At 47.9% G+C, this 17,129-nt stretch overlaps 8 protein-coding genes across 8 annotated transcripts; 3 read left to right on the top strand and 5 right to left on the bottom strand.

Annotated features, from left to right (window-relative positions):
* Positions 1–1,649: 1,649 nt before the first annotated feature.
* N7529_011178 (Molybdenum cofactor biosynthesis MoeB) lies at positions 1,650–5,190 on the top strand (the record flags this gene model as incomplete). The annotated part of the gene is made up of 6 exons (XM_057246704.1): positions 1,650–1,994; positions 2,065–2,167; positions 2,235–3,471; positions 3,797–4,338; positions 4,399–4,886; positions 4,948–5,190. The coding sequence occupies 6 exons, from the start codon at positions 1,650–1,652 to the stop codon at positions 5,188–5,190; spliced, it is 2,958 nt and encodes a 985-aa protein (XP_057092053.1).
* Positions 5,191–5,369: 179 nt separating this feature from the next.
* Positions 5,370–6,380, bottom strand: N7529_011177 (NAD(P)-binding protein; the record flags this gene model as incomplete). Its single annotated transcript, XM_057246703.1, has 4 exons — positions 5,370–5,377; positions 5,433–5,733; positions 5,787–6,208; positions 6,287–6,380. 4 exons carry the CDS (start codon positions 6,378–6,380, stop codon positions 5,370–5,372), a joined length of 825 nt encoding a protein of 274 aa, XP_057092052.1.
* A 352-nt stretch (positions 6,381–6,732) lies between these two features.
* On the top strand, positions 6,733–7,590 carry N7529_011176 (SDR family NAD(P)-dependent oxidoreductase; the record flags this gene model as incomplete). Its single annotated transcript, XM_057246702.1, has 2 exons — positions 6,733–7,079; positions 7,128–7,590. The coding sequence occupies 2 exons, from the start codon at positions 6,733–6,735 to the stop codon at positions 7,588–7,590; spliced, it is 810 nt and encodes a 269-aa protein (XP_057092051.1).
* A 142-nt stretch (positions 7,591–7,732) lies between these two features.
* Positions 7,733–8,650, bottom strand: N7529_011175 (class II fructose-bisphosphate aldolase; the record flags this gene model as incomplete). The annotated part of the gene is made up of 2 exons (XM_057246701.1): positions 7,733–8,003; positions 8,058–8,650. The coding sequence occupies 2 exons, from the start codon at positions 8,648–8,650 to the stop codon at positions 7,733–7,735; spliced, it is 864 nt and encodes a 287-aa protein (XP_057092050.1).
* Positions 8,651–8,864: 214 nt separating this feature from the next.
* On the top strand, positions 8,865–9,917 carry N7529_011174 (SMP-30/gluconolactonase/LRE family protein; the record flags this gene model as incomplete). Its single annotated transcript, XM_057246700.1, has 2 exons — positions 8,865–9,547; positions 9,611–9,917. 2 exons carry the CDS (start codon positions 8,865–8,867, stop codon positions 9,915–9,917), a joined length of 990 nt encoding a protein of 329 aa, XP_057092049.1.
* A 61-nt stretch (positions 9,918–9,978) lies between these two features.
* On the bottom strand, positions 9,979–12,165 carry N7529_011173 (Zn(II)2Cys6 transcription factor; the record flags this gene model as incomplete). The annotated part of the gene is made up of 6 exons (XM_057246699.1): positions 9,979–10,133; positions 10,183–10,371; positions 10,430–11,090; positions 11,145–11,198; positions 11,263–12,024; positions 12,067–12,165. The coding sequence occupies 6 exons, from the start codon at positions 12,163–12,165 to the stop codon at positions 9,979–9,981; spliced, it is 1,920 nt and encodes a 639-aa protein (XP_057092048.1).
* Positions 12,166–12,566: 401 nt separating this feature from the next.
* Positions 12,567–14,396, bottom strand: N7529_011172 (sugar porter family MFS transporter; the record flags this gene model as incomplete). Its single annotated transcript, XM_057246698.1, is given in 6 exon segments — positions 12,567–12,961; positions 13,017–13,503; positions 13,516–13,597; positions 13,648–13,849; positions 13,907–14,219; positions 14,277–14,396. 6 exon segments carry the CDS (start codon positions 14,394–14,396, stop codon positions 12,567–12,569), a joined length of 1,599 nt encoding a protein of 532 aa, XP_057092047.1.
* Positions 14,397–15,077: 681 nt separating this feature from the next.
* On the bottom strand, positions 15,078–17,103 carry N7529_011171 (LCCL domain-containing protein; the record flags this gene model as incomplete). The annotated part of the gene is made up of 2 exons (XM_057246697.1): positions 15,078–16,572; positions 16,625–17,103. 2 exons carry the CDS (start codon positions 17,101–17,103, stop codon positions 15,078–15,080), a joined length of 1,974 nt encoding a protein of 657 aa, XP_057092046.1.
* Between the last annotated feature and the right edge of the window lie 26 nt (positions 17,104–17,129).

Here is a 17,129-nt window from a genome sequence, read left to right as displayed (position 1 = left end):
TTTGAACAGATTCGCAGAGGTTGTTTATATATGGAATGTTTAATAGTTATTCCGCTCCGATCATGATTTACTGCCTGAGGTGTCCTATTCATCCTTGAGCTGAAAAAGGAAAGTTGCTTAGCTTGGGGATATCCCTAATGAACGACCTACTATTAGCGACTTGAAAGGCCTTGCCCTCCTGAAAGCAATTGGACGACAAACATGGCTGTCAGTTGTTGGAAAGTGACGTTCTCTTAGGCTCCTTCAAGGCAAGTATACATGTCTAGGTGTACTATAACTACCGCTGTATAGACTCATATCTGAGATAAATTTGTTGATTCCTGTGACTTTTCGCCCTAGAAAATATGAGAGACTCACTCTGATTGACGTTTCATAAGATTGGGATTGAGTATCGGAGTGGTGGTGTGGGAATTAGTGATAATTCCTGGAATTGCATGATAAGTGACAATTCTCAACAAAGATAACGTGTATACGGAGTATGCTCTCAAATATCCTGAATAGACGGTGGCTAATGACAGTATGCTACGATTAAAACTTTGACGTGACATCAGTCTTAGAAGATATAAATTGACTCAAGAGACTTGGTGGGGATGTATCAATTGTGTTGATAAAGTATGAATATCCAATCCTCATGCTGAAGCAGTGAACTATGCCCTCGGATTGAAAACTACCTAAATTGTTCACTCGTCATCGGTGTACTTGTCGTTTCCTTTGGTAGGCATACAGACAAGCACATATACAGGCCTCAGAGTGCTAGAAGAACTTTTCGTCATTGGGCCTGTGCATGAGGATAAGGGATATTCTCAAGGAGGAACATTGCTGGAGAAGAGTGTTGGCGAAAGAGAACGCCATGAGCGCTTGGGATTTTCTGCAGAATTGGGATATGTACACGATGCTGAGCGATGTCAGTTAGATCCATATAGATCCATATGGATACGTTCGCCGTCACTGTCAGGAATGAAGAGAGAGAGAGAAGGAAAACTATAACGTGACAGTCCCTAAGATTTCTGTTCATTTCTCAATCACTCACACCTGGATCCATGTCTTCTTCCACCTTGATGCCAAGGGGATGAAGTCCATGGCCCGACGATTACAAATGATCGACATGTCATGAGAAGCTCGGGTGAATTTTATCGTCATCGAGACTGTACGTTGGGTAACTTCCTCGATTTCGGGCAACAATGTGGAGAGCGTGACAGGTGTCGGTTGTGTTGCGTGAAAAAGTACCTTTTTTGATGCGATGAGTTTGCAATATGTCGCGTAACCGTTAGGATATGCCTATCACCCCATTCAAGCTAGTGTTCATCTTCTCACGCGATAATAAGTGGGTGTTGTCATCTCTAATTCAATAACGCGTGACTTTCATAAGTGCGAGGTTGAACCAAATGCGCAAAGCTCATTTATTATCACATGAGACGATGGAGCTGTAGATAGGAGATGAAAGGTAAACAAATTCCTTAAAATTCTGGGGTTTCGCAAAGGTCACAACAGGTGGCTGTTGGGAATCTCGGGAAGAGCTCAGGACCGCGGCACGTGATACCATTCGTGGTTCCACTGATGAACGTATTCTGCAGATGACATTCCGTCATAAAAGGTCAATGCCTGCACTGATCGGTTGTTTGTGATTGTAAGTCTAACCTACATAAATTATGGCTTCCAAGTGGTGGCAAACGAGTGATGCCGACCTCGACTATGGATTTGATTCTGACGAACTGGATACCAGATACGACTCTGATCGCAACGCCCACCCCTACGATACGACCGAAACTAGAAAGCCAGAGGATACAGAGGAGAAGGGCTTGATTGGAAATATGGCCTCTTGGTTCCAGCGTCAGGCTGGTTCGTCTGAAGGCCAACTTGCGACCACCGCTGTCATATCCGGCGCAGCTGTTGCAAGTGCTATCTTCGGATACCAGTCATACAAGCGAAAGGAGGCAGTCCATGACTTGAAAGCTTCAATCCCGAACATCGATGACTCGCATCCAGCTGGAAAGGTGAGCTGCATTACTGAAGCTGCGCATACAATGCCCAGCCGACTATACGACAGAGAAGCTAATTCGCTAGCTCACTTCTTTCGGAGCCGCCGAAACTGGTGTCCAGCTAAGCAAAGAAGATGAGCGCGGTGCAGCTTTGGCCCGCAGAGCTCAACAAGGAGATTACGATGATGGTATGCGACCTTTCTACCGGTGACCCGCTCTCGTGAACCATTTTAATCCGGCCCGTTCCACTTTTAGATCTGATTCTCGAACAACTCGCTCGCAATCGTGTCTTCCTCGGCGATGAAGGCCTCGCCAAGCTCCGATCTTCATTCATCGTCGTTGTTGGCTGTGGTGGTGTCGGTTCACACGCCGCTGCCTCACTTGCCCGATCGGGCGTGTCTAAGATCCGGCTTATCGATTTCGACCAAGTCACGCTATCATCGCTGAATCGCCATGCCCTTGCGACATTGGCCGACGTGGGAACACCAAAGGTTCATTGCATCCGGAGACGATTGGAACAAATCGCACCTTGGGTCACATTCGATTGTCGCAACGAGCTCTATGGAAAGAGTGCGTCCGAGGATCTCCTCGGTCCGTGGTCTTTGACACACGAAGGCGAGGGCCGTCGACCGGACTTCGTTTTGGATTGTATCGATAACATCGGGTCCAAGGTCGAGCTGCTACACTACTGCCACTCGAACTCCTTGCCTGTGATCGCGTCGATGGGTGCGGGATGCAAGTCAGACCCCACTCGCGTTGTGGTCGGTGATATCTCGCTCACCACGGATGATCCTCTGTCTCGCCATACACGCCGTAAGCTGAAGCGCCTTGGCGTTAGCTCTGGGGTTGCAGCCGTTTTCTCAACGGAAAAACCTGGGCCGGGCAAAGCTACCCTGCTCCCTCTTCCCGAGGATGAATATGTCAAGGGTCAAGTCGGTGAACTTAGTGTTCTTCCTGACTTCCGAGCTCGCATTCTCCCCGTCTTGGGTACTATGCCTGCGGTGTTTGGGTACACACTAGCCAATCACGTTATCTGCACTATAACTGGCTATCCACTTGATTACAACATGGGTGCTAAGGGCCGCGAGAAGCTCTACGAGACCATCTTGGGCGGTTTGCTGACCTTGCACGAACGAATGATCAAGCATACCACCGGCCAAGACACGGTGGGACTTCGTCTTCCCATTAGCAAAGATGACATTGGATTTTTCGTGGAGGAAGTATTCCGTGGTAAGAGTGCTATCAGTGGCGTGCCTACCAGATTGGCTCTTGTTCCTTGGGAAGCCCCCGCCAGCGGATGGAACATGGACATGAGTTTGGCACACGAAGGGCAAAAGACCATTCCAATCAGTATTAATGAACTAGTCTGTATGACCAAGGAGGAGGCTGTTAAACACGAGAATGAGGTTTTGAAGGGTGGCAAGCGGGTGGAAGATGTATATGATGAGATTGTGGTGCAGCGCGTAAACCTACGGAGAAAGGAGGCCGAGGAGTATGATCAATACCGGGGTTAGTGTAACATATCACATATTGAAAAAGAAAAAGCAACGAATATATGAGCTACAACGATTTTACGGAGAAGACAGTAAACATAAAGTCCACGGGTAGCCGTCTTATTTATTATATGACCAATGCGCGGGTAGCCCATTGGTCATGGTAAGACGGCTATAGATATATCTCCGGTCGATCCTTATCGGCGGGTCTTGGGGTAAACGTCACGCCGGACCTTATTTTTCTGCCTGAAATCTCTCTGCACTCAAGTTTACCGGATAAATGCAACTCACAGAAGAATACCGTATACCCTGAGCACCTTCAAGGATCATGGCGAGCGATACTCCCCGCTTCGAGTCCGACCCCGCGGACGACTTCGCTCCAACTACAACTCATCATCCCTCCTACTCGAACCAGTATCAATATTCCCGCCCATTAATCGAGTCCGCCCGAAACGGATGGCAATCAAGACCTCAAACTTATAAACGCGCTTCGAACGCCCCTTCAGACGACACCAAACCCCCGCAATGGATTCAAATGGCGCAGTCAATAGCATCTGCACCGCGATTCCGGCGCTATGTCTTAATATACCTCTCGGTGTTCATATTTGGATGGATGGGATGGCGATTGTTGCTTTCTCCCCGACTCCAGGAGAGAAATATGCTGGTACATTCGCTTGATCCGACCTCGAAGACGGTCTCGGTTGGACGGTTCGGATCGAACTCGATGCCTCGGTTTGAAGATTTGATTCTAATCCAAACTTTGGATCCAGAACTGGTACCTACGGATCTGGCGGGCGAGGATGCAGGATCGAAGAATAAGAAACGATTGGTTATCGTGGGTGATGTACATGGCTGTAAAGAGGAGTGTGAGTCTTAACTACTTTCTTGGAACAAGACCGAGACTGACAATCTCTTGAATTCAATAGTGGAAAAGCTTCTTAAAAAGGTAGCTTTCGATCAAAAAGCGGGCGATCACCTGATATTTGTTGGCGATTTGATCAACAAAGGCCCAGACAGTAAAGGAGTCGTGGACCTAGCTCGGCAGTATTCAGCATCTAGTGTCCGCGGCAATCACGAGGATCGCATTCTTCTCGTTCGACGTGAGATGGTCAAGACCAAAGCCCTTGCCGATTCCGATGACGCAGAAGCTTCATATTATTCACCCAGAGAGCTGAATGAGCGTGCAATCGCACGTTCATTGAGCGACGAGCAAGTCCGGTGGTTGGAGAATTGCCCGGTCATTTTGAATGTCGGCCAGGTCCCAAATATGGGCCAAGTCGTCATCGTTCATGCAGGACTAGTGCCCGGTATTGAGCTTGAGAAGCAAGACCCGTCTAGCGTTATGACCATGCGGACGATCGACCTAGATACGCATGTGCCCAGCCCGAAGAAAAAGGGCATGAATTGGGCCAAGGTAAGTTATGCTCTCTGATTCTTTTCTCGCTCAGCCTGATTGTTACTAACGGCCTCGCCAGATGTTCGATAAGCATCAATCAATACTTTATTCGAAGTTCGAGTCAACGACGGAGAACCCTCGTACGAAAACCATGACCGTTGTTTACGGCCATGATGCCTCTTCTTCGCTTTCTATTCGTACATTTACGAAAGGCCTTGACACTGGCTGTGTGAAAGGAGGCAAGCTGACTGCTTTGGTCATCGACGATGGTGGAAAGCAAAATATTGTACAAGTATCATGTCATGACTATCTCAAAGAGTAACATTTGACAGCTCGCTTTATATGCTGGAAGGGTTTTTGCGAGTTTCAAGGCTGGTTATGGACTTCTAAGTACATGACATAGTGGCATATTACATTGCTGGGCCACGCATCACTAGCTTATAGTAACAACATTTTAAAAATATCCTGTGCAACGCAATTTGCCAGAAAGCATTTCAAAATTTAGCAAACTGACATGATTAGTATATTGTCAACAACAAAGAAGCACCCATGGATTTTACTTACTGCCAATAACTCCGTTCACAGGAATATCGATAGAGGTCGTATAACTGGCTGCCTCGCTCAAAAGATACACATAAGCACCTCCAAGCTCCTGGACCTCCGCAAGACGCGGGAATCCTCCGTAATACTTAAGCTGCTGCACCCAATCTGGCTGCTGTGGTACCCAGTAGGTCATAGCAGTGTTCACCAGCCCCGGAGAAACACTGTTAACCCGAATGCCGTACTGAGCCCATTCCATCGCGAGGGTATGTGTCATATTACGGATTCCAGCCTTCGAGGCACCATAAGGAGTTGATGGAACTCGCTATCACATGTCAACAAGCAACTCGAAAACAGGAACGAAGACTCTCGACTTACTTTGTTAGGTCGGTACGAGGCCATCGACGCGGTGAACACGACAGAACCCTTAATACCCAGCTTGATAAAGGCTCGAGCTGCCGCTCTTGCCGTGTAGAATGCACCGAACAGATTCACGTTGAAAAGGCTCTCGATTTCCTCTTTGGTAAAGTCAAGTGCGGCCTTGTGGTGGGTTCTTCCGGCGTTCACCACCATTCCATGTAACGCGCCTGCCTCGGCAATGATTTTGTCGACGGCTGCGGTGATGGTTTCTTCTTCCGTGACATTAGCAGTTAGGGCAAATAACTGCCCGGGAAAACGCTTGGACAGAGCAGCGAAGTCATTGCCGGTTTCCCCAATATCGATCGAGTATACTCTGGCGGCTCCGTTTGTAAGACAGCATTCGGCGACGCCTAGGCCGATGCCGCGGTTTGCGCCAGTGACTATCAGAGCCATAGTTAGGTCCATACGTCCACTCAAAAAGGGGGTTTTTTATTATTCTTATTTGAAGGGAAGCTTACTTGCGATAACCTTGGATGCTAGTGTCACCTGCGTTTGTGGCGCGGTGGAAGCTTCGGGGATGGCAGAGCTTGGAGTGGTTGTGGAAGAAGCCATGGTGAATATTTTTGAGATGTAGTCTGTTAGAGAGCGCCATTTCAATTACTTATAGATGGTATAATTCTAGCTAAACGCAACGAGTTGTATATCAATATTACATAGTTAGGGCTCTCGTCTCGGTGGCACAAGCGGGGATCCCCACCCCCTGCCCCCGAGACGAGAGCCAACGGATCGTCATATCAAAGCCAGACTGGTGAAATTATCTCCACAACTCATGAATCAGTGCGGGGGTTATTTGTGTTCTTCTTCTCTCTAGATATTTGTAATAGTCAAAGGGGGAAACAATCCCAATTCATCAATCGAACTGCCGTCTCAATCCACACCTCATCTCCTGCTTTAAACGCTAACAATGGCTCTCCCCGCATGGAATCTTCTCAAAGGCAAGACTGCCGCGATAACGGGTGGCACAACTGGAATTGGTCGAGGGATTGTTCTCGAATTTATTCGCCAAGGATGCAATGTTGCCGTGAATCACCTTGGACTACCTAAAGATGAAGCCCATCGTCATAGTCTCCTTGAAGAAGTCAAGGCCATTGAGAGGCAAGGAATTCAGGCAGGAAAGGTGCTAGAGATCGCAGGGGACGTCACCTCCCCCGAAACCAGTACCACGCTTATTCAAGAAGCTGTTGGGCAATGGGGGAAGTTGGACATATTCGTCGCCAATGCGGGAGTCTTCAAACAAGCCGAATTCTTAAAGTGAGTTCAGTTTTGTGCTATTGAGAAAACAAGAACTGACCATGTTAGAATTGAGCCCGCCCTCCTGAACCACAGTGTCGACGTCAACATCAAGGGCGCCTTTTACTCTTGTCAAGCGGCCGCTCGTCAGATGGTAAAGCAAGGACACGGAGGGTCAATAATTGGCATTTCATCCGTCAGCGCTTTGGTTGGCGGAGGCCTCCAGACCCATTATACGCCCACAAAAGCAGCAATTTTGTCCATGATGCAGTCTATGGCTATCTCGCTGGGCAAGGATCAGATTCGATGCAATGCATTGATGCCAGGCACTATCAATACTCAGCTCGCTGATCACGATATGAAGAATCCCACCAAGAAAGCAGCTCTTGAGGCGCGAATCCCGCTCGGTCGTATCGGGAGTCCAGAGGATATTGCAGGTCCAGCAGTATTTTTGGCCTGTGAGGAGATGAGCCGGTATGTGAATGCATCTGGCTTGTTGGCGGATGGGGGGATGTTCAGTAATCTACAATAATGAAGTTTGATGGTGAATCAAGAGACAATAGTATTGAGATTTTGAATTGTATTTACATAATGTTTGGAACAATTTGAGGACATGTAGCGCCCTGAATTATCACCATAAACTGTCTTTTAGCTACGTATGTATGTATGTTTATTCATGCCTTGCCAGCGGATCCGCAAATTTCCATCCATTTGATGGTCAAATCAGCCACCTTCTGAATACCCTCCTCGATTAGCTGGGTATGTGGCATCTTCCCAACATTCGCGCGGAGATGTTCATAATAGTCATCTAACACCAATTTGTTCACGTTAATTTTGGAAACCCCAGCCTCAACACAACGCTTCATAGTCTCAGGCGAGAATCCATTCGTCCCGTGAAGTGCTAAATTGACTCTTTCTCTGACTTGCGTGCGAATATCTTCGAATCTAGTACGCGTGAGATCTCCCGTTCATTCTTTTACTCATAGAATGCTGAAATACCTTTTGTAATCCAACTGTGGACCTTGAGGACCGTATTCCCCATGAACATTTCCAAAGGCCGGTGCCAGCGCATCAACGCCCGTATCCACGAACTCATCCACTTCTTCGGCTGTCGTCATGCAAGCTTCCAGCCCAGCGGTATCCATCACCCCGTCTTCCCCACCCTCGATACGACCCGGCTCAGCCTCAGTTGCTATCTGTCGCTGATTGCAATATTCGACCAGCTCCCGAGTCTTCTGCAGGTTGGCCTCCATCTCATAATGCGACATGTCGACCATGATACTATCAAAAGGAAGATTGTCCGCCGCGTGTTTGATGATCTTTTCGGATTGCGCGTGGTCTAAATGAATGCTTATGGGCACGCTGGCATGGGCAGCCGCATCTGCTGCTGTTCGAACCAAGAGTCCGCCAGTTGCTTCGATCACCCAAGGGAAGAACTGAATAATCAGTGGGGATTTTGCGACCTCGGCGGCTCGCACAAGACCTAGGATTTGCTCGATATTGTATGCGATGGCCGCAATGACGCCGTATTTGCCGGCTTCGGCGTTGCGTAAGATGCGTATGTGTCGGTTTGTTTCTCGCCAAGATGTCATTGTGTTTGTATTGAGAAAAAAATAGACAGATTCAAATATTTGCAATTCTCTCGAGGTCAGCAGTCCCATTATAAATTGCCAATCTACCGTTGATGAACATGCTTAGATGTGGGCCACTTACCTCGAGACGAGGATATCGGCTTTTCCCCGCGAACCCCCCGCTTGGAGAATAACCTCGCGTTTTTTTTACTCGAGCAATTGTACATTCGCCAACATGGTACAGACTGATTCATTTCATGTTCAAGATGAGCGCTTTCATTCTATTCTCGGTTCAAACCCAGTTCTAGAGCTTCTGGTTGAAAAAAGTTCATATGCCTTTGCCCACGAAGCGGGAATTTATATTGCCGCCACAAAGCACCTCTTCATTACTAGCAACAAGTGCAGCGATTCAAATGGCGGCCCGAAAATTCTAATCAGTCGCGTGGACCTGGGTGCAAACCCAACTACCTGCGAAGAGATCTCCCCCGGTATCCCCATGGGAAACGGAGGGGTGAACTGGGGTGCCGAGCATGCCTTGATCTGCGGCCAGGGAAATATGGACCAGCCTAGTGGGATCTACTCAATGTCCACTACGGCTCCTTATTCATCGAAGTTGCTGAAAGGTGACTTTCTCGGCCGACCTTTCAACTCCGTCAACGATGTAGTAGTGCATTCGGATGCATCGATCTGGTTCACCGACCCGACGTATGGGTTTGAACAGGGGTATCGACCAAAACCTTCGTTACCGAGCCAAGTATACCGCTTTGAGCCAAAGAGCGGTAATATTCGTGCTATAGCGGATGGATTCGGACATCCGAATGGCATCTGTTTCTCACCGGATGAGAAGACTGTCTACATAACCGATACCGACAGACAAAATGGCAACGGGACTATAGATGACCGAAAGGCTTCTTCAATGTATGTTTCGTCCAGCAATAACCACGCTCTATATCTGAACTAACTCTGAGGCCAACTCACTAGCTATGCCTTCGATGTGTCTACATACCACGGGGAACCGTTTCTCACGAACCGGAGGCTATTTGCCGTCACAGATACGGGTATCCCGGATGGTATCAAGTGTGATCTTGATGGGAATGTCTATAGCGGCTGTGGAGACGGGATTCATGTTTGGACGCCTGGTGGTGTGCTGCTAGGACGCATCCGAATCGACGGCGGAGTGGCAAACTTTTGCTTTGGAAAGGAAGGCGAAATATTTGCGTTGAATGAACACCGACTATGGAGAGTTCAGCTCGGAAGCCATGTCAAGGGTGCCTTGCTAGGAATATAAAACATGGCTCGTAAAAGCCGATATTATGCATTGGAATCTCTCAATGAAACAATCGAGTGTGTCAAGAGCCGTATGTCTTGGTAGGCTCGTGTGGATCCCAAATCTGCTTTAACTCGTCTCCTAGTGGATGGACTGGCCAACCAGCTCGCTGTCTACATAAATCCAAAAGGTCTAAAACGGCTTCTCGGGCTCTAGTGTCGTCTGTGAACATACCAGCTGTGGTGTAATGAGCTCTCTATTCGCCCAGAGTTGAAAATGCACATACCGATGAAGATTGCCTGTGATGACATGAAGCTAGATGCATCATCTTTGAGGGTCATAGCAATACCACAAATGGTATCCACGCAGCGCCGGATGGTACTATGTCGTTTCATGTATTGATTGAAGCCTCCAGTGGTTGGCTCATGAGCAAGTAACAGAATGCGCGCTGCACAGTAAAACTGCATAGCTACCGCTGTAGGCCAAGTCAATTTGAGGATTTATAGCAGAAAAATAAAACTCGCAAGACCTACCGAATGGCGGTGGGCGGATCCAAACTGGATCGAAATATGTGGCAGTCTCACGACGGGCCGAGGGCAGTGGTGAGAACTCCAAGGTCAAATTGTTACGCCAGTCATCTACCATAGTCTGAAGGCGTTTCGCCTTGTCCGACCGGTGCTTGATACTTTCCTCAGTTGGAAGCCCATCCTTGGCACAGTAATCGACTACCTTGGCCATGATATATATAGCACGAGAGGCTAATTCATGGGGCGACAATGCGGAGAGTGGCTTTTGAGGCGTCCAGAAAGTGAGAGTCTTGCGCTTTTCTCGGAAAGCTGCCCAGACGTCCTGGCAGAGCCATGCCCACCAAACTGCGGCTTGCAATCCTCCAGACTCGCCGTGGATAACTTGCGATCTTTGAATGAGAAACACCCCTTTCAGGTGCCTTTCCCAATCATTGGAGGAATTATCCAGCATCTCATATGCGGAAATGATGAGGGTGGTTGCTAGGAGCTCTAGACTTGTCATATAGCTAGATTGCTGCATTGCTCTTTGCACATAATGGAGAGTCTGGTAATAGTATTGTATAGCTGCTTCTTGATTAGGAACATCCCCTGCATCCAATCGTGGATTAAGTGATAGGTGCCGACAGGCTAGGGAGAGGATGGCGTTCAGAAGCCCAGCGTTACGAATCTAGTATCATTAGACTTAGTCTATTGTGCATCAAAAGAGCTAGGACTAACTTACCGCCAAGTGTGCAACAAGGGTCGAGAATTGACTAGTTGGGTCAAAGAGATCAACCTACCAGAGCCGACAGTTATTAACACGATTGTGAGACTGGATTCGCAAGATACCCATCACTTACCCATTGACTGACATGTTGCACAAAGTGTTCAAACAGAAAGTGCTCACGTGGCAACAGCTCAATAGGACTTCGAGACTGCCAAATATGTGAATCTTCTCCAATAACGCTGATCTGAGGAGAGATGTCTATGGGCCCATTACCCACATCGCGGGGACCATCAAGTACCTGCGTAGCACGTTGTAGTGATGTAAGTTCCGATGGTTCACCCGCTTCTGCTCGGCCAAATGAAACATTTTCATCTAAATATCCGATTGGTATTGTAGACGACTGTTGATTATCTCTGGCTGCGTCATTCGCTAGCAGATCAAACCACCATACTGCTGCAGCGTTGACAGCTCGCCCCGGTGATGAGAACGATCCAGCAGCAACAGATTGTAATATATAAGATGCATCCGACGGTGAGAGCGTGTCTGTACATAGTGTTATAGGACTCTGCGGCGCCGTAAAGTCAATACCCGCAAGAGGGTCGAGTGGTGCTGCTAGAGGCGGGAGAGGGGTTGCCGCTGTGGTGGTCCATGCTAAGCCCTCCCCAGAATGCTCTCTTGAAGTATCATTTTGCGTTCTCTCTTGGGATATATGGCGACGCTGAGGTATATTTTCCACTGAAGACGAAAGGGATTCATTGGTTGTGACATCTGAGGCTTCGAAACTACGACGTTCCGGCGTCGTATAATCACACGGTCTGTCATGCTTGACGCAAAGGCTGCAAGCCGGCTTCAATTCATCACATTTGACGTGACGTCTCCGGCAAGTTATGCTGTACTTGCATTAATTGCATTGTCTGGACACGACACGAGGGCAAACGTTACCATCCATTCCTTGTTCGTAGGCCGCGGCTGCGAGACTTGCGTATGCGCGCGCGTTTGGCCGATGAATCAGTTCCCATATTCCGTGTAATACCATCAGTGGATGCACCGGGACGTTGTAAACGATCGGAGAATGTTGATTCCTATGGCCTCGTCTCGGGGGCCTGAGGTCGGCTTTGGGGCGGGGAAATTGTGGGGGATATGCCGCTCGGATATTCTTCCGCAAATCGAAGGACAATATTGATTGTTGGACAAGAGAAGCATATCTCAAATGGGTCTTGAAATTTGGATGTAGGTGAAAGAGGATGCTGCACATTTCTAAGTGATCGATGTGAAGAGGTTGACATTAATCTACTCCCTTCGGGTTATAAGCTCGGCACTCGACTGGGTATATATCCACTTTGGCTTTTTAGTAAAAAGTGCAACAAGACTAAACGTAAAGAAAGCCACCGAAATATGACAAGTAGTTGATAGAGGAATACAGGTAAACATTCAAATTCATGGATTATCCCCATTTTCAATATGTTGGGTAAGGTCGTCAACTTCGATACCTTCTTTACCCCAGATCAATTGCTCATCTCGAACTCGATATCTCTCCGGTCGCTTAGAAGAAATAGCCTCTTTGTCTCGGAAAACTAACAGAGGAGGCTTGACTCGATAGTAATCGTCCATATCTTCCAAAGAACGGCCTGCCGTCTCAGGATAGAAAAGATAGATTATGGGGACCATGACAGCATTGAGAACGATCCATATAACATAGAAACGCCATCCCAAATTTTGGATCCCGATCGGAGTGACTTCGACAACCATGAAGTTGAAGATCCAATTTGTGGCAGATCCAAGTGCAGCGCCTTTAGTTCGCATAGTCAGGGAGTTGATTTCAGTCGGGTATACTGAGAAGCCAGTTAGTGTTTGATTCATAAGCCGAGAGTCGCTGGTTTGACATACACCAAGGAACGCCTTGCATGCCGATACCAAAGAAGATGTAGTATAGAAAGAAGAAAGCCACTGAAGCAGAGGCCACCTCGTACCGATGTGAGTACCCCTCCATCTCATTGTATCGAATGAGAGCAGTGATAAAAATGTAACAGAAGCACTGCCCACAAGCTCCAAATATCAACAACTTCCGGCGGCCCCATCTTTCTACATTTGGAATGCCGATGAGAGAGAAGCAGAGATATTGAACGCTGTTGCAAGCAGTTAGAAGCCTTGCCAAGTCTGAGCTCATCCCAACGGAAGTGGTCAGAACAGTGGGCAGATAGTAAGAAGTGACATTGATTCCAGAAAATTGCTGGAAAGACTGTGCTCCCATCCCAAGAATTAGACGACGGACTGTACTAGTCCCGGATTTCTCATCAGCTCGACCTCGAAGAATGTCTCCCCAGCTCACGCTGTTAGTACGCTCATAATCGACGCTGTATTTGATTTCACGGTGCTGAAGTTGAACAAAGGAATCATTGATGTCTTGATCTTCAAGATGTGCGAGAATTTGGAGAGCTTCATTTTCGTTGCCATGCGCCATCAGCCATCTATTTCATGTTTAGCATCGTATATTACCACCACGGGGCATATGTCATACCTTGGGGACTCCGGTAGCCATGGTGTTGTAAGAAACAGAATGATGATGAATACAAATTGGAATGCGAGCGGGAATCTCCAAGAAATTGGCCCTTTTGCAAATGAAAAGCCATAATTCACCCAATTAGAGAGTGAAAAGCCAGCAATGTTCAATATCATCTCAACGACGACTAGTTTTCCTCGCCATTGGACCTTAGATGTTTCTATCGCCGAATCAGCTCGCGTTAGCGAAAGTATCTTAATTTTCAATCCTTGCTCACCTGTTTGCCATATGGGAGCGGTCGAGGTATTAAGACCATTGCCAAGTCCAGCTATAATGCGACCGGCCATCATTTGACCAAGACTATATGAAGCAGTCTGCAATACAGCTCCTATTGCCATGATGGTAGTACCAACTAAAATGGTATTTTTGCGGCCCAGCTTCTCTCCAAGCCAATATGCAAGGATTGAACCCAAAAAGCAGCCAACATTGTAAATTGCCGTGACTGTTCCGAGCAAAGTTGTTTTTGATGGGCCTTCTAGATTGTGGATATGGAGGAAGTCCGAGGAAATGACGACTCCGCTAAATACGCCCTAGACAAACATGTGAGTATGATGTGGATCGAAATCATAACAGGACATATCATTTACTTGGTCATAACCATAAAGAGTCATATCAGCACCGCAGGCCACCGTAATCCAAAATGTCAACCACCCTCCCCGGAGACCGAAATATGGCTTGGTGTAATTGAAAGTCTTCATACCCTTCATGATGATTTTCTTGTCTTCTCTCATCGGCAAATATACGAGACGAGAAGGCCCTTATATGTATTTCCCCGTTCAAATACTACTCCCCTGTTTTAATCAACAGGGATGCCAACACAAGACTACCCCATGGGGTGGACTTCGTTGTTTCGTCATCGAGATCGACAATATAGAGTCTCAGGATCGTCATTTATCCAAACATGGTACCCGAGACGAGTCCAGTGGCCTTCATCATCGGTAAATGAGCTGAATATTGAACTTATTGTCTCGAGCGCGGATATCCATTCACCCGGTCAGACATTAGACAATATATACATTGTAACAGATCCTGTCTCATAAATGCGGGGTTTGAGCCCGTCTCGAGGCGAATGCTGTCTGGTTGTACATCTGTCAGGAATCCGCTAACAAGCAAGTGGCTCACATAAGGTACCTAAGTAGAGGCAGTTTCAAGTTTGCCTTGACACAATGAAGGACAAGACAGCGATCAAGGCAGCGATTGTGTTTGAATGAAACCTAAAGATGCCCGAAGCGAACGCATGAGAATAATGATCGAGATGGAGTGAAAATAATAAAAGATATCTATCAATGATCAATTGTTTCTAGCCCATGCATCGCTAATCCAGAAAATACTTATGTCTAAAATCACAGAAAGGATGAGATTATGTACAAGTGGCACACCGCTATCCTCTACTTGGAATCTGACTCAGAGTTTCCAGAATCCGATATCTCAGGATCAGGGAAAACGAAATCCCCATCAGCCTTCCAAGTTGCGGGAGGAGAGAAGTCCTCATACCAAAGACCACCCAAAGCTTTAGAGTGTACATATCCAAAACGGAAATATTCCACCTCACTGGGATTAGTACGAGCCCATGTGAAATCCGGCAAAGGCGTATCGTCTTTGGGTCGAAACGCCTGGAAACGCTCGACATCGTTGACCAGAACGCTGAGACCATCAACACCGGGCTCAATATCCGGGAATGAGAAGACAAGGTTGTTCTTGTCTGTCAATGAAGGAGGATAAATCTTTGGTGGAACGGTGCCAAGTTTGGCACCGTCGAGGAGGGCTCCTGGAGTCTGTAGGATCGAGTCAAAGCCCCAACGAGCGATACCGTTAATGAATAGACCAACAAGAATGCCTGAATATAGGAGACTAGGACGGGTTTGAAGAGTTGTTCCAGGTAGGAAGAGGAGGGACAGAATATAATGATGGATACGGAGGTTCATGTGCGGGACAGCAACAAGGATGAGAACAACCGCGACGAGGACACCGTAGATGCTGATCGTAGGGAAGAACCGGCCCTCACGACGGTAACAATGCGCTTGACCAAATGCAATTGTGATCAGAGTCCCAATGACGATGATGAGAGCGGTGAGAGCACCAGGTTGTTGCTGGATATCGTGAGGCGTAAGACGCGAGATCGGGATACGGTCGAAGGTGTCTGTGTTCAGGGCGCCGACCCAGCAGCCACCCAGCCACAGGACAGTTTTGTCCCAATGCGCATCCAGGTTTTTGAGCGTGTGTCGAACGCAGAAATAATACAATACGAATCCAACAAATGCGCCGGGTAGGAAGCGGCCCAGCGCAATTGATACAAGGTCGTAGATGCTTCCCATGGAGGGTGGGTCAGACGCCATGGCGACTTGGAACCAGACAATGAAGTAGATCGAACTGTAGAAAGCCGGTGCCGAAGTTACGACCAGGGATAGGATTACAGTCCAGATCAAGGTGAACGCAAACAGCGACCAACGGGAGTCAGAGCATTTGATCGGTTTTCCTTCGCTGGAACCCGAGGTCGTCTCCTTGGTGAATCGGAACGACATCGGGAAGCTTGACTCAAAACCGATACTTTCAATGCCGTGCTGATTTGCGGAAATGAAGTTCTTCTGCTCCCCGGTGCGGTGCAAGATGCCACACCCGCCCGTCGCATCATCAATCAAACCAGCATGCATAGCTGACGTGCAAATAGACGAGTCGCCACGGTAGATGCCACTAGTCCGACCGTCCATCTTGAATGGTTTACCTCCAATTACAAGAGGGCGGTAATTGTACTCCTGCCCGCCGACAACATATGGCTCAAGAAGAATCGCCGCGGCGCAGCCCGAGGGACAGCGAAATGCGAAAGACTGGTCTTCAAACGGACGACACAGGTCACCATTGAGACCGCAATTGGTCGCATTGTTCCTACAAAGCATTGTCAGTTTAACACGAGTTGAAGATAAAAATAGAAACACACCATAAGCGATGGTGACACGACAGCTTGACAGGCTGTCCGTAGCCCGGGATCTCTTGGCCCGCCACGGAAGCTTTGAGAGAAGCAAAAAACACAACAATCCAAAAGATCAAGCCGGCTAACAGAAGTGCGATCTTTGAACTTTTGCGCGGAAACCTTGCATCAATCAGACGCGCCGGCGCAGCCTGTAAGCGCGGGAAGCACGGGTCAATACGATAGACATGCGCGGGTTTCGGGCCGCGTAGCCAAACACAAAATCCCGACGGTGTACAGGAAAACGAAGGGTCGCGCGTGAATTTTTCCGGCTGAGCCTCTTCCATGCCGTGATGTTCGGGCAGAAGTGGCACATCGCCTAATTCCAAGTCGAAGCTCAATTCATCGCTGTCGCGGGATTCTGCGTCCTCTGCGTCTGTGTAATGTCCGATCTTCTGCAATGGATAATCTGACGTATCAGACGCACTGGCCTCTGGTTGCGATTGCATCTTTTGAGCTACATATCGAACTCTTG

This window comes from Penicillium soppii (assembly GCF_028829465.1).
Source record: "Penicillium soppii strain IBT 18220 chromosome Unknown utg000010l, whole genome shotgun sequence".
Lineage (NCBI taxonomy): Eukaryota > Fungi > Ascomycota > Eurotiomycetes > Eurotiales > Aspergillaceae > Penicillium > Penicillium soppii.
The sequence above is the reverse complement of the archived record's forward strand: the minus strand, read 5'-3'. Positions and strand labels throughout refer to the sequence as shown.